The sequence below is a fragment of the Coloeus monedula genome (assembly GCF_965178545.1).
Source record: "Coloeus monedula genome assembly, chromosome: 15".
Lineage (NCBI taxonomy): Eukaryota > Metazoa > Chordata > Aves > Passeriformes > Corvidae > Coloeus > Coloeus monedula.
The window spans coordinates 2,369,199-2,383,478 of NC_138795.1; the positions used below are offsets into that span (position 1 = coordinate 2,369,199).

Genomic DNA, 14,280 nt, shown 5'->3' on the forward strand with positions numbered 1-14,280 from the left:
CCCAAATGATGACTGTGGGTACCCTGCTTTACCTTTGGCAAACAATGCTGCTCATGACCCAGTCACAGCACCTGCAGTAAGTTCCCAGTGCAAGAGCTGTGGCAGGAGTCAGAGGCTAAAATAAAACTCAGCCCTGTGTAAAAGGAATCCCAAACAAAACAAAAAGGGAAATCATAGATTGGCTTTATTGAGTGTTACAGGATGTTAGATCACCCCAAACCGTGCTGAACAGGTAAGGATCGAGGTTGCACTTTTCTGGGAAAGAGAAAACTTTGAGGTAACAAAAATAAGTAAAATTCACAGAATCACAGAATCAAGGAATATGCTGGGTTTAAGGGACCCACAAGGATCATCTGTCCAGCTCCTGGCCCTGCCCAGACCCCCCAACAACCCCACCCTGGGCATCCCTGGCAGCGCTGTCCAAACGCTCCTGGAGCTCTGGCAGCCTCGGGGCCGTGCCCATTCCCTGGGGAGCCTGGGCAGTGCCCAGCACCCTCTGGGGGAAGAGCCTTTCCTGATCTCCAGCCTAACCCACCCCTGGCACAGCTCCCGTGGTTCCCTGAGCCCTGTCCCAGGGAGCAGAGATCGGAGCTGCCCCTTGGGAGGAAGTTCCAGGAGGTCTCCCCTCAGTCTCCTCCAGACTGAATTATCAAGGATTAATATAAACTCTATAAATCAATATTAACTCTATTAATGTGAAGTTAAAGCTAAAGAATAGTGTATCATCTAGAAATGAAGAATATCTCAGAAACCTGGACAAGAATCATTTTACCTGCATAAACAAATTTATTAAATAAATAACCAGGAAGATGATTCAAATAAAGCACTTTTTTGGGCACTATTTTTTTCATAGGAAGGAGGTACCAGTTTTGTTGTTGTGAGGCATTAGTCAGGAATTCAGATAGACTCATCCATGATCTGATTTATCTGTAAGAAAGTGAACTGTCATGAGGAAAATATTCTTTTTTGCAAGAAGAATTATGAACAAAGAATTAGGACTGAAGGGAGTTGTTTGCTAATTTAGAACTGAAGCTGATCTTACTCTGTAGTCTCAGGTGAGTCAATTCATCCTTCTGCTTTGGTTTCTTGGTGGTTAAAGAGGTCTGAAAATAGGGACTTACTGGTTTCAGAGTAGCAGTTTGGCTCTATGAACGTTCCCAATGCAATTTGAAGAGGAACAATAGTTTTAAGGCTACTGTTGCCAGAAAAAGGTTGGTTTGTTGCTCCCATGAAAAAGAAAGTTACCTTTGCCACCAGTTGTCAGTATCAGTTTGCTCATTGCCGTTCTAATGGTGTGACAACCACCTCGAATAAACCCCTTGCTTTTGGTTCCCATTCTAACACTCAACATGAGCTCAGCTGCCGCACCCAGCTGGACTGGGGACAAATTCCTGTTCTTATCTCCACCTCGATAGAAGCCTTATGTAATTAAACAATATTGTGACGAGGGTCTTATCTCAGGACATTAACTTCTTCTTCCCTTGGCAAGGATGTGAGAGAGCTGGACCCAACTGCAAAGCTGCTTTGAGCCCGTTGCTTTCTTCAGTTTGACCTTTCAGTGGAAAATAAAAATCCCCACGACGTGAGCTCTCGCTGCGCCGTGTTCTTGAGACTCGAGCCTGCAGGAGGAGAACTCTTCAAGGCCACCTCCAGATTTATCTACTGTACAAGTGAAGAGCTTTTGTAAACCCTTCAGCACTCTCTTGGCTCCCGAGAGAGCTGATGCCTCTGCACAGGACAGTTAATAACAGCTAATGATGTCGGGGCCTTGCCAGGAGCCCGACGAGCGCTCGGTTGTGTAACCACCTCGACAGGCACTGTTTGTTTTGGTTTTTTCCACTACGGATCGTCCCCGCTGGCTATGCCTGTGCAATTGCTTGACCTCATGAGAGATGAGAATTGTCTCATTAATTTCAGTGGGTTGCTCACTTTTGGAGCACAATGCAAAGTGCAGCAGGATTTCGTGGCTGATCTGTTAGCAATCTGCTGAATATGCTCGCACAATGCAGATGGATAATTTAGGTGTCTGAGATTAAAAAAAAACAAACCCAAACCAATTAGGTATTTTTATCTATTCCCTCTGGGCTTCTGGGGGATTATGCTGTGTTACCTCATACTTGGGATTCCTCCAGTTTAGTTTTTAATATTCCCAGCATGAATTATTATCTCTTTCTTTGAATGAAAATGGTATTGATTAACAGCTCTGTCTCTTCAGTAGTTTTCCCCTGCTTGTTTCAATCTGAATTTCTTTTTTTTTTTAGCCAAGTATGGGCCTAGTTTCTGTGTGAAAGGAAAAAAATGGAAAGATGTGCATCTCTAAGTAAAGAAATTATGACAGCAGGAGGAAGAAGAAGAAAGGTGCAGAATCAATTAAAAATGCAGTATGTAGCATACTCAGATTGCTGCCATTTCCTTTTTTCTCTTGCCCTGCTTTTAGACCTAAAAGTCAAGAAGAGCTGTGTTTTGTTCCTGCAGTGCAGTCTAATCTGCACTGCATGTGAGTGGCAGCGCTTCTGAACACAGCAGCAGTCACACTACCTGCAGCAAAACCTCCCTGAGGGATGCTGTTAGCTGGTGACACAATTGTGGGAAGGAATGGGGATGGTGCATGGAGCAGTGCCTCGTGCATTGCACTGAACCTGACAGGGATGCAGCCAGAAAAAGGCATGTGGGCAAAATGGAAAGACTGGGGAAATGCCTCACCTAACGAATGGGGAGCTTTTTCTTACTTTAATCCCTTGTCTCCAGTATAATTGCAAAAAAAAAGGATTTCCAAGAGCAGGTGAAAGAGCTGTGCTGGCCCTAAAGGAGCTTATCACAGAATCATGGAATGGCCTGGGTTGGAAGGGACCTTAAAGATCACCCAGTGCCACCCCCTGCCATGGGCAGGGACACCTCCCACTGTCCCAGGTTGCTCCAAGCCCTGTCCAGCCTGGCCTTGGACACTGCCAGGGATCCAGGGGCAGCCACAGCTGCTCTGGGCACCCTGTGCCAGGGCCTGCCCACCCTCACAGGGAACGATTCCTTCCTAATATCTAAGCTAAACTTAAAGGGTGCAGAGGCATGGAGGGGTGGGTGCTCCTCTTTCCTGCGTGGGCACCTGGAGGTGTGAGACTTTCCCCTGTCTGTCACCGTGGCCAGGCTCTGTCTCCAGACACTGCAGTCACTGACACAAGCTGTTATTACTGTGATGCCGAGAGTGCAAAAGATGCCGGACAAAGCCTGAAACACCTCGCCCCTGTGAGCGGCCACACTCCTGTCTGGAGCCCCAGGAGCGGCTGAGGGAGCTGGGAAAGGGGCTCAGGCTGGAGCAAAGGAGGCTCAGGGGGGACCTTGTGGCTCTGCACAAGCCCCTGACAGGAGGGGGCAGCCGGGGGGGTTGGGCTCTGCTCGCAGGGAACAGGGACAGGAGGAGAGGGAACGGCCTCAGGCTGGGCCAGGGCAGGCTCAGGGTGGGCAGCAGCAGGAATTTCCCCATGGAAAGGGTGCTCAGGCCTTGGCAGGGGCTGCCCAAGGAGGTTTGGAGTGCCCATCCCTGGAGGTGCCCAAGGAAGGGCTGGAGGTGGCACTCAGTGCTCTGGGCTGGGGACAAGGTGGGGATGGGGCACAGCTTGGGCTCGATGATCCTGGAGCTCTCTTCCAACCGAAATAATTCCGTGCTTCCGTGCTGGCAGCGCCTTCGGAGCCGCGCGGCCGAGCGGAGCACGGGGAGCATCGAGCGGACCCCGCAAACTGCGCGAACCCCGCGGGGAGCTCAGCGGGCCCTGGGGCCGTCCGCATCCCGAATCCCGCATCCCGAATCCCGCATCCCTGCGCCCACACCCCTCACCTCTCATCCCTCACCCCTCACCGCGGGGCCGCCGCTCCCGTAACCCGGCGGCGGAAGCCCCGGCCGGCCCGGCCGCCCAATGGGCTGGGGCTGCGCGGCGCCGGGGCCGGGGCCGTCACTTCCTGGCCCTGCAGCCGCCGGCAGCGAGGCGACAGCCGGGGCCGGGGGCGGCGGCTCCCGCAGCCCGCCCGCCACCAGCACCGCCACCACCATGCCCTTTGACTTCAGGAGGTGAGTGTCGCCGAGAGTCGCGACAGAGCCCGCCCGCCCCGCGGGGACCGGCCGCCACCGCCCCGCGCCGCTCCACTCCCCTCCTCCCCGCGGGTGCGCGTAGGATGGGCGGATGGATGGATGGATGGATGGATGGATGGATGGATGGATGGATGGATGGATGGATGGATGAATGAGGTGTGCGCAACGAAGGGCCGTGGGAACGGGGAGGTTCTGCCCAGCCAGCGGTTCTTGGTCCACAATGCCGTTCCATCAAGCCCAAGGGGTTGTGTGGAATTTGGGTTCCCCGGGCAGGACGGGAAGAGCAGCAGGACCTCGGGGGTGATGGATGTGGGTGTCGGGCTGCTGCTCCTCCCGCAGGTTCCTGGGGTCTCACAGCAGATTGGGGGGTCACTTTTTCTGGTGGGGCTCCTGCAGCACCTTTCGAAGGTCATGGCAGCTTTAGGGCATCATTCCTTACAATGAGGTTCCCACGGCAGCTTTAGAGGGTCATTTCTTATGGTGGGGTTCCCACAGTAGCTTTAGGAGATCACAGTGGGGCTCCCACAGCAGCTTTAGGGGGTCACTGCTTAGGGTGGAGATCCCAGAGCATCTTTAAGGGGTCACTCTTTGCAGCGCGGCTCCCACATGAGGCTTCATGTGCTGAAGCCGTGCCACGTGTCTGATGGCTGGGAACCAGCATCAGTGCCTCCACCTTTGGTTTTGCCATTTTGAGCAGGTGCAACTTGTAGGATTTGGCCTTTCTGTGCGGCTCCTGCATCCCCTGGGCCGTAGCAGTGTCAGGTGCCAAAGCAGAAGTGAGAAAGACTCCTCTGACTTCAGTGGAGCCAAAATAGCAACTGTGGGTTAATTTTCTCTTTTGAGCTGTTCTTGAACCAACAATTTGCACCTTTCCAAGTTCAGAGATGCCAAAGAGAAGATGCACAGATGACTTTTCTTGTACAGATTTTACTACAACGTTAATACTACAATAAAAAATATGTACATTTTTGGGAATATACAGTTAATTACAGTCCCTTCCATGTAGGATCATCATGACCCCTACATGTGCACCCCCTTGAGATGGGAAATGGTGATAGTGCAGTGTTTTAGTTCTCCCAAACAAAGAGTTGTGCATTATATTTTTACTGTAATTCTAAACCAGGCCTCTCATTTATACAGGCTAACAGGATCTTGTGTGATCCATGGGGCATTGTTGAACATGGAGGCAGTTGCTTCTGAATGAAAACTTGCTGAAGCTGGAAACAGCATCTGCTGGATCATGTGGGATCCGGGGCCCAGAGCCTCGTTTCTGCTTTTGTGTAAAAATTTGATAGAAAAATTCTTCTCAGCTTTGGAGACATTCTGCCAGCTGCGAATCCTATTGCCATCCATTTTCAGCCTTGTAAAATGCATGAACAATAAGAGATCCTGGGCTGTGGCTGTCACTTTGTAATAGCAGATAAAGAAAATGTTATTTCTGGTGTCTTTGAAAATGTAATTTTTGTTGGGTCTCAGAATGTACATGCGGAAACACTGGCTCACCAAGAGCATAATCATCTTGAGAGACAGCACTAGTGCTTCACTTTGGAATGGAACAAAGACGTTCAGTGAAAGCTGAATTGCAGGGTTTGTGTTAATGAGTTACAAAAACAGAAACATCAGTTCAGATCTGCATTTTAAAGATTCACAACTGCAAATAACTTCTTTGTCATTCAGAGTGGAGGATTAGAAATAGACACTTCAAAGCTCTTTCTCAAACAACGTAAGGTTGCTGAAGTTCAGCTTTTCTGCAAAGATGAGTTTTTCAAAGGCTGCCATTGATAACAGGAATTTTATATTTAAAGTACAGAGGAACTATTGTCACGTGCAACAAACCACTTTCCTGTTTTAGAAGCACGAACAGAGTTCAGGACCAAAAGGTTTGCAAAGGTTAGAGCCCTTTTTAGCTGTTGTGGGTTTTGTTCAGAGTGCAGGCAGTGGAACAAAATCTGCTGAGGCTGGAAAATTTTACTGTTGTAGGTAAAGCATGATGCACACGTTAAAAAAAATGTACAGGTACTTCCTGACAACTCTAGAACATGCAATACAAGGCTGTTGGAGAAATAAGGTCACCACCTTGAGTAAGTTTGTGAATGAAGAAATGACATTTTCACCATGTAAAATACAAGGTTCTTCTCTCAGAGATTTCAGCTGGATGTTCCCTTTGGCAGGTACAGTTTGGCACCCTGGGTTCTATATGCCTGTGTATGATTAGAGGCTTGGATTGTTAAGAAACTTTTAAAAGTGCCCCTGCACGTCTTCAAGAGTCCAAAATTCCAAGTGGAAAGGTGGTGTGTTCTGGAGGCCACACATTCCACAGGCTGCATCTGAAGGAATCCTGTCCCTTGCTGCTCTGCCAAGGACATTTGGGAAGGCAAGGTCTTGTTGTGTTTGTATCCCCCCCTCGCTTAGGGTTTTATTTTTGATGTTTTAGAGTGGCAGGATGTTGACAGCTGACGTCAGGTATAGAGGGGGGCATTGCAGACCAGCTGGAAGTTTAGGCTTTGAGCTCTGTTTCCACACAAAGTAGCTCTAAGGGGAATAGGTTGCCTGGATCTCATCTGGAGATGACAGAGACGCAAATGACAAGTAGTTAAAACAGCCCAGGACCAAAAATGTCCTTATTCTTCACCAACTAGAACTCAAGGAAGTAATTTACTTCCATGGGACCAATCTCTTTCCTCTCTTCTAGAAATAGCCAAAATGACCAAAAGTGTTTAAAAATCTTTCTTGGAAGTTGTGTCCATCAGTCAGAGTCTGACATGGAAGTTGCTTGGTTTGTTACTTGTACTTTTTTGTACAATTTTTTTTTCTGTAGGACTTCTGTTTTCTTGGCTTATCAGTGGTTCCCTTTCCTAATACAAACTGCATTTAATTCATAAATAAACCAATATTTTCACAGTACTCTCACATGAATAGTAATTACTCTGTCCTAAGTATCTTTAAGGTTTTAATAATACTCAGTATTTACCTAATGCTTTTCATTTTTCAAAGCATTTCATTCAGACTAATCCCCCAGTCCTGCTGTGATGTTGGTACAGAACCAAATTTTCAGCTTCCACATTGGAGCCTTCAGTACAGGTCTGTTCAGTGCATGTCACAAGACACCAGCCCTCCTACAGAAGTACAAAATCAGTTTGTATTTCCAGAAGGTCTGGTTCTTTCCTGTGTTTTAACACCCATTTCGCTGAATGGGAGAGACAGATTTTTCCTTCTTGCCCATCTCCTGGTTTTTAGAACTTGTGTCAGCAAAGCAGCTTTCTATGTGTTTGATTGGGGATTTTGAGTTCTCTCACTGGAGCTGAAAGGGTATTTCCCCTTTGAGCCTTTAAGATCTGGTGTCACCTGCACACTTGCAACCTCTGAGGATGGTTTGAATCGCAGTTAGATTAAACTCTGAGCCTGGGCCATTTTGAGTGGTGATTGTGAGCCTGCCAGAAGGGTTCCCACATGTTGTGTAATCCAGTTAGCAGGAGGCTGAGCTCATGCTGGGACTTCAGACTGCTCAGGTATTGAAAATGACACCATGAAAATGAGAATTACAGATGTAAAAATGAAGTGACTCCCTTGCAGTGGAGGTGGGCATGGTACAGAGAAGCACTGCTGCAAGTTCTCTTCACTCTGGTGGCTTTTCTTTGCACCTGCCTATTTGCATGGAAGAGTTACTGATGGGTTTGTAAGATACTGAAACTTCTGAACCATTGTGGTCACTTTAGTTGGTTACACTGAGAAAAACTAAAACAGGCCACTCTGAAATCAAGTTTTTGTTCTAATTCTGGGTAGTTCACAGTTGTGCGCTGGCCAGGTGTTTGGCATAGAGTGGCAAATATCTGTGAATCCTTATTTTTATGTGTAGCTGAGAAATTCAGAATTTATTTCCCACAATTGACCATTGTGATGTTTTCATTAAGGTTTTGTTATTGTTCCTTGTTTGGTTTTGGGGTTTGGTTGTTTTTTTTTCACAGTGTGATAACCTGTATGAAGTAACAGTGTGCTGTACCCGGATTTTGGAGGTCATGGGAAAGGAGCCAGGCTTAGAAAGGATTAGATTTAAATGCTGATCTAGAGTGGAAGGTAAAAACTCTTACTCTGTCTGCACAGGCCCCCACTGTCAGCTGTTCTTTGGCAAGTCTGTGATAAATGATATTTTAATGTGGGTGTGCTGATTCAGACCTATGGATCATTTTTATTGTTTTGGGACATGGGCAGGTCTTCGCTTTAGTTCCTGAAGAGTTTTTTTAAATCAGATTGTTCAGTCTTAACCAAAGCTGACGCCCTTCAACCTTACTGCTCTTAGGAGAAGGAGTATGTTTGGGTTTAAATTAGACTGAGGAGCTGTGGTGGTGAATAGACAGACTTGTGACCTGGCACAGTTGTGAAATCAATTTCCAACCAGATTAATGAGTACAAACCAATAGATTTTAGGTGATTTTGAGTCTATGGAGAAAAATCTTTTCCAAACTAAGCAACCCCTTGGACACCTTCTCATTCACTTTGAGCTTAATGCAGATAACTTGATTTTAGTCTTCAGGTTTCAGAAAAGAAGGAACAAAACTGTATTTCATGATGCCCCCATTTTTCTTTTGGCAGGCTTGGGAGGTTTACAACTAAAATCTTTCTCTAAGCCTTCAACTTGTCCTGGAATTGTTTGCCAACATTTGAACATTTTGAACACTTGCCAGTTGTTCAGCAGAAATGGTGACTACTTGACATCTTAAAAGTCAAATGTCAGTGGAAATGTCCATGTTTGCTCAGGAATTCTCATTTGCAGAGTGAAGCAGTGCCGTGTTTCCATCGGATCCTGGTGCTCCGTGCACCTGCTGGCTGTGTCCCAGCACCTTCCTTTAACTGCCTGCAGCAGCACACACTCCTTCCTTGGGCTGAATTACTGGCTGAACTTTGGAGGAGAGGCATCCTGAGCTCATTTGTGAGCAGGTACAGGGTGGTAGCAGCAGGTGGGTGTGTTCTTGGCTGAAGCAGAGCGGGGAGGAGGAGAACAAACAGCTCAGAGCTGCTGGGTTGTGCTGCTGGATTGAGCACAGCAGTGGCACCACAAAGGTTTGCGTGTGCCCTGCCCTGAGCTGTGCCACAGACACTGCCACTTGCCCAGACAGGTTGAAGGGAGATTTGAAGGGTTAGAGAAAGATCCTCCCAAGCTTGCCAAAAGAAAAATGGGGGGATCATGAAAGACAGGTTCCTTCTTTTTGAAGCCTGTATACTAGAATCGAGTTACGTGCCTTAAGCTCAAAGTGAATGAGAAGGTGTCCAAGGGGTTGCTTAGTTTGGAAAAGATTTTCCTTCATAGACTCAAAATCACCTAAAATCTATTGGTTTGTACTCATTAATCTGGTTGGAAATTGATTTCACAACTGTGCCAGGTCACAAGTCTGAGCATCAGTTTGTCTATTCATCATCACAACTCCTCAGTCTAATTTAAACCCAAACATACTCCTAAGAGCAGTAAGGTTGCAATGATTTTGTCCAAAATACTAATTCCTGTATGTGATTGAGCTGGTAGCCATCACTTCCTAAATTAATGTCCAGGGGCCATAGCACAGCTCTGTGTTGGGTAGTTACATATTTATAGAATTACAGACTCACAGAATATTCTCAGTTGGAACTCAGTTGAACCCACAAGGATCATCGAGTCCAGTTTATAAGCGAATGTCCCATACAGGGATCAACCCCACAACCTTGGCATTATTAGCACCATGCTCTGACAGACTGAGCTTGTTTCAGCAGTAACTGCAGGGGCATTTCCATCCCCACCTGCAGCCACGTCTGGCGAGCCCGTTCCAATTCACATTGTGCAATGCCACTGGTAAACAACCCTTCCAAGTGGTATTGCTGCCACCTTACGTAATGACCAACGTGGATTTGGGTGCCAGGCAGTGCCATGACTAACTTTGTCTCAACAATAGCCCTTTGAGGGCACCTGAGAAATTATTCTGCAGTCACAGCAGTCAGATGGGCAAGCAGAGCTGTACAGACAGAGTCTATTGATGTTTGTGCCACAAATAACTGATTATACATGGTGTGCATGTATGTAAATATTTCTTTCTAAGTCTCCCTAGTGCATCATTTCTCTCAAAATACTGTTGGAATGGAGATTTTTTCTCCTGAGTAAGTAGGGAAAATATTAAGGCCTGGCTTTGTAGGAAAGTTTTGCATTGTTCCTTCTGAACTTCAGCTGTCCTCCTTTGTTCAGTCCTTGGTGACACAGATGCTTCCTTCATGCCATCATAGTTCACTGCTGTGAAAATGACTGAATCACACTGTAAACAGAGCTGAAGCAATGCCACCAGCCTGGACTGGGAACTGTGGACATTGTTGAGCTTGTATTTTGAAGTGTGCTGGTGTATTTTTTAGCCATGTAGTTCAAGTGGTGGAGGTGGGGAGGAAAGAATAGTCTTGCAATGAAGGAAGAAGAGAAGGAGAATCATCTGTTTTTCTTGTCTTCTATCCAAGCACAAGCCCTGAAGTGATGTCTAGGTATTCCTGCACAGAGCCAGCTGCTCTCGAAATGGAAAAGTTGGTCTGCCAAAAAAAATTAACCACAGCCTTGCCACAATCTACAAAATCTTCCTTATAGTGAAATGCCTGAGTATTTTAGTAGTAGATCTTCTTTATTGTGAAATGTCTGAGTATTTCAGTAGTAGTCATGGCAGACACACAAGATGCAGTTGGCCAGTGCAGTTCACTGTTTGAATTGTGTGTTTAGATGTTTGCTTTTCTGCCTGGTTTTTTTTTTTTTTTTTTTTTTTGAAGGATGTTTCCAAATGAGATGTATTTAGTTTAATTCGGAGAATTCAGAAAGATTGGCATGTAATAGAAGAGCCTTCAAAATGCTGTGTTAAAATGTGCAGGCCTGTATTACTGCTGACAGGATTTCAGGAGATCATGATTCTTTAGTGCTTATTTAACAATTATATCCTAAAACAGATCACCAGATCAATTGTCCATCTCTGTAGACCACTGTGTGCCCCCTAAAACATCAGTAATGTAAATGTGACTTTGTTTCCTGATAAAGGTGAAGTCTTGGAGCCTTGCTTAGATTCTGTGTCATTCTAAATCAAATGTGACCCTACTGCACTGAAATCTCAGTCTGGCTTCTGCATTATAACAGATTATACCCGGACTAAAAACCGGTGGTAAACCTGATCCCCAGCTACAAGTTGCAGCTCTTGAGTCTGTATCAGTTATGTTTTTCTAATGGACATCCATGCAGATATTTCTTGGAAATTGTGTCAAACCAGGAACTTGACTTGGGAGCCAGGTGATGCAGAAGAGTTGTACTTGCTTGTAGGTAGCACACTTATACGCAGATAAAAACAGAACTGAGTTGTAGAAGCTTGTACAGAAATTGTTGTCTCCTTAGATTGGAATTGAAACAGGAGAACCTGAGCCAGTCCCTGCAGAGTGACTGATACTCTGGAAAAGTACGATATATTTGAATCCCATGTATTGGGTAGGAGTTTCCCTTACTGATATGGAGAAATCTCTGTTGTGCAATAGGTGTGGATTGGCCTGTGTGCTTTTGAGGGAAGCCTTATGAATGTGCAGTTGTTTTCTTCACACACCCCTCTCTCCCCCCTTTTTCTGATTCCCCAGATGTTACATTTGTTCATGCTCTTTTGTACCAATCTCTGATTTTTGTGCTGAGCAAGTGCAGCTGGGACTTAAACCAGAAAGGAGCTTCCACAAATAAAACCTGCACATTTCTGATGCTAGAATAGTTCTTACCAGATCTCGTTTCAAGGTGTTCAGCAGTGCAAGGCACCAGCAGAGCCTTAATGTTTTGTGATTCCTGGAAGCTGTGGGAAAGACTGTGGTGCAGCTCTTTTTTTCCATAGCTCTCTGGTTGTGTGTATGTAAATTCTTGGAAATCACAGTCCAGCTTTGCACTGTGTTCAGTGCCTGCTGCAGATCAGGACTTCTGTTTGTTTGTGGGAAGGGAATGTGGCAGGAGGTTGGGAACCCTGAGCTGGCAGGTGTCCCATAGGGAAAAGGAGAAATGTTCAGGACCAAGGGGATCACGAAGGGTGGAAGTGCTGGGATGTGCTGGGGAGCTGCAGGAACAAGAATCTCTGAGTCGAAGGCTCTGGGCCAGGAAGGGTTACAGTCAGCTTATGGCATTCAAGTATCTGAACAATTTGCTTAGTTTGGGGAGCAGCCATATATGTCTAATGCTCTTCCCCATTCTCTCTGTTCTCCAGAAAATGCTGCTCCCACTCAGGAGTGCAATGGCTCTTACAGTCCAGCAAAGGGCTGGATCTCTTTAAATACCAGTCCCCTTACTTGAACATTTTTTTCTTCATGACACTTTTCTCTTGTTTTGATGAAGCAGAGCGTAATTTGCTCACTTTATTAAAAATACATTTCTCTTCCATCCATCATTTTGACACCTGCTTCACTGCCTACAAGGAAATAAAATGCTTGCTGGCAGGACTCCACCTCTGAGTATTTGAGATTATACTTTCCTCCTCCTTTAATTGCCTTTGGAATATGTTTGAGCCTAACATTTTATTTTGAGGGAAAAAGAAGAGTGATGTACCGCTTCCTGTCTTCTATCCTTCAGTGTCACCTCAAATAGTTGCACTTCTGGCACATTGCAGCAATACAATTGTGTGTGTATTCCTGAGAGAACAAGCTCGATATGCACTGAAAGGATAAAAGCACCAAGTTTGGCACATGGTTGACAAAAAGGTGTTCTGCAGGACAGCACAATGGAACCACAGAGCAGGCAGAAGGGAGGAGAAAGGAGAACTGGCTCCTTGGAAAGGAATCAATCGAAGTGGGAGCAGAGTGTATGAGTTTTCGTGCCTTTTTTCAGCACCTGCTGTGGGGATTCATAGTGCTTTGTCCTAGAAATAAATGGGTTTGTTTTTCTGCCCCTATGCAGATCGTGTACCTGCTAAGTAACCAGCAGGCCAGATGACATAATGTGCTGGGGCTGGTGCCTCCAAGGTTCTCTCAGCCCCTTTCCCTAAACGTCCAGTTACCCAAAGGCTGGATTATATAATTAATGACAGTCCTCCTGGCCTAACCTTGTTTTCTTGTTCTCAGTACTCCTCCTTGTTTCAGACACTTCCTCTGTTAGTTTCATTATGTTCTTGGAACTAGAATTAAAGAGGGAGGAGCTGGCTGGCAAGGAAACCTATTCCTACATTTCACTCCTGGGTTTAAAAGTGTGGAGAGTCAGCAGGTCAAAAAAAATCCTGTTTGCTTTGAAAACTGGTGTGATGTTGTGAGTGAGAAGTCAGTCATACAGCATTTGAAAATTGCAGCCTTCACCTGCTTGCAGTCCAGATAAACTGGTTTAAAACGCCACCAGCCTCTCCACCTCCCTGTCTGGTCCTTCTCATATCAGAGCTTGCTCGAAGTAATTGAGGATTAAACAGTTTCCGATGTAATTCTGAAGCCTTGAGAGTTTGTCCAGTAAAGCTCAGGTTCTGCACTTTGTGTGTTAATACCCATTGTGTGTGAATGAGGACTGGCTGATTGCTTAATGATGTGTGCTGTTATCTGCTGTTCTGCGGGTGTTAATCTTATAAAATGTGTTAATAGCTGCTTGGTATTTACAAGTATCGGCTTATTAGTCCGGCTTTGAATCTGTATTTGCATCTCCAGCTCACACTCAGGGCCAAGCTTTGGTGTTTGTGTATTCAGTGTTTATTTTCTGCTGAAACTGAGATTAGCAGGATCACTTATCTGACTTTGCACATGCTTCAAAGTTTGTGTCCCAGTTCACAAAACCATCATGATTATTCACAAACGAGCTCTCCAGCCACGGCCCTGGTACTGAACCAAGCTCAGCTCTTGCAGAACACATCCAGTTTGTTTTCCTAAAGCCACCTTCCTGCTGCTTTCCTTGTACAGACCTTCAAAGAATCACAGAATCACAGAATGTTCTGAGCTGGAAGGGACCCACAAAGATCATCCAGTGCAGCTCCTGTCCCTGCACAGACACCCCAACAACCCCACCCTGGGCATCCCTGGCAGCGCTGTCCAAACGCTCCTGGAGCTCTGGCAGCCTCGGGGCCGTGCCCATTCCCTGGGGAGCCTGGGCAGTGCCCAGCACCCTCTGGGGGAAGAGCCTTTCCTGATATCCAAGCTAAAATCCCCCCAACACAACCCCAGCCATTCCTTCAGGTAGAACTTGGAGCTTTGCCCTGTTTCGCTTCAGGTATTTGCAGTTT

At 46.2% G+C, this 14,280-nt stretch overlaps 1 protein-coding gene across 1 annotated transcript in view; it reads left to right on the top strand.

The window, feature by feature from the left end:
• Positions 1–3,953: 3,953 nt before the first annotated feature.
• ERGIC1 (endoplasmic reticulum-golgi intermediate compartment 1) overlaps positions 3,954–14,280 on the top strand; it is a 58,346-nt gene continuing 48,019 nt past the window's right edge. The window contains exon 1 of the mRNA XM_082291562.1: positions 3,954–4,060. Within this exon, the coding sequence (XP_082147688.1) occupies positions 4,041–4,060 (20 nt within the window). The 5' untranslated portion in view covers positions 3,954–4,040. The remainder of the gene's footprint in view (positions 4,061–14,280) is intronic.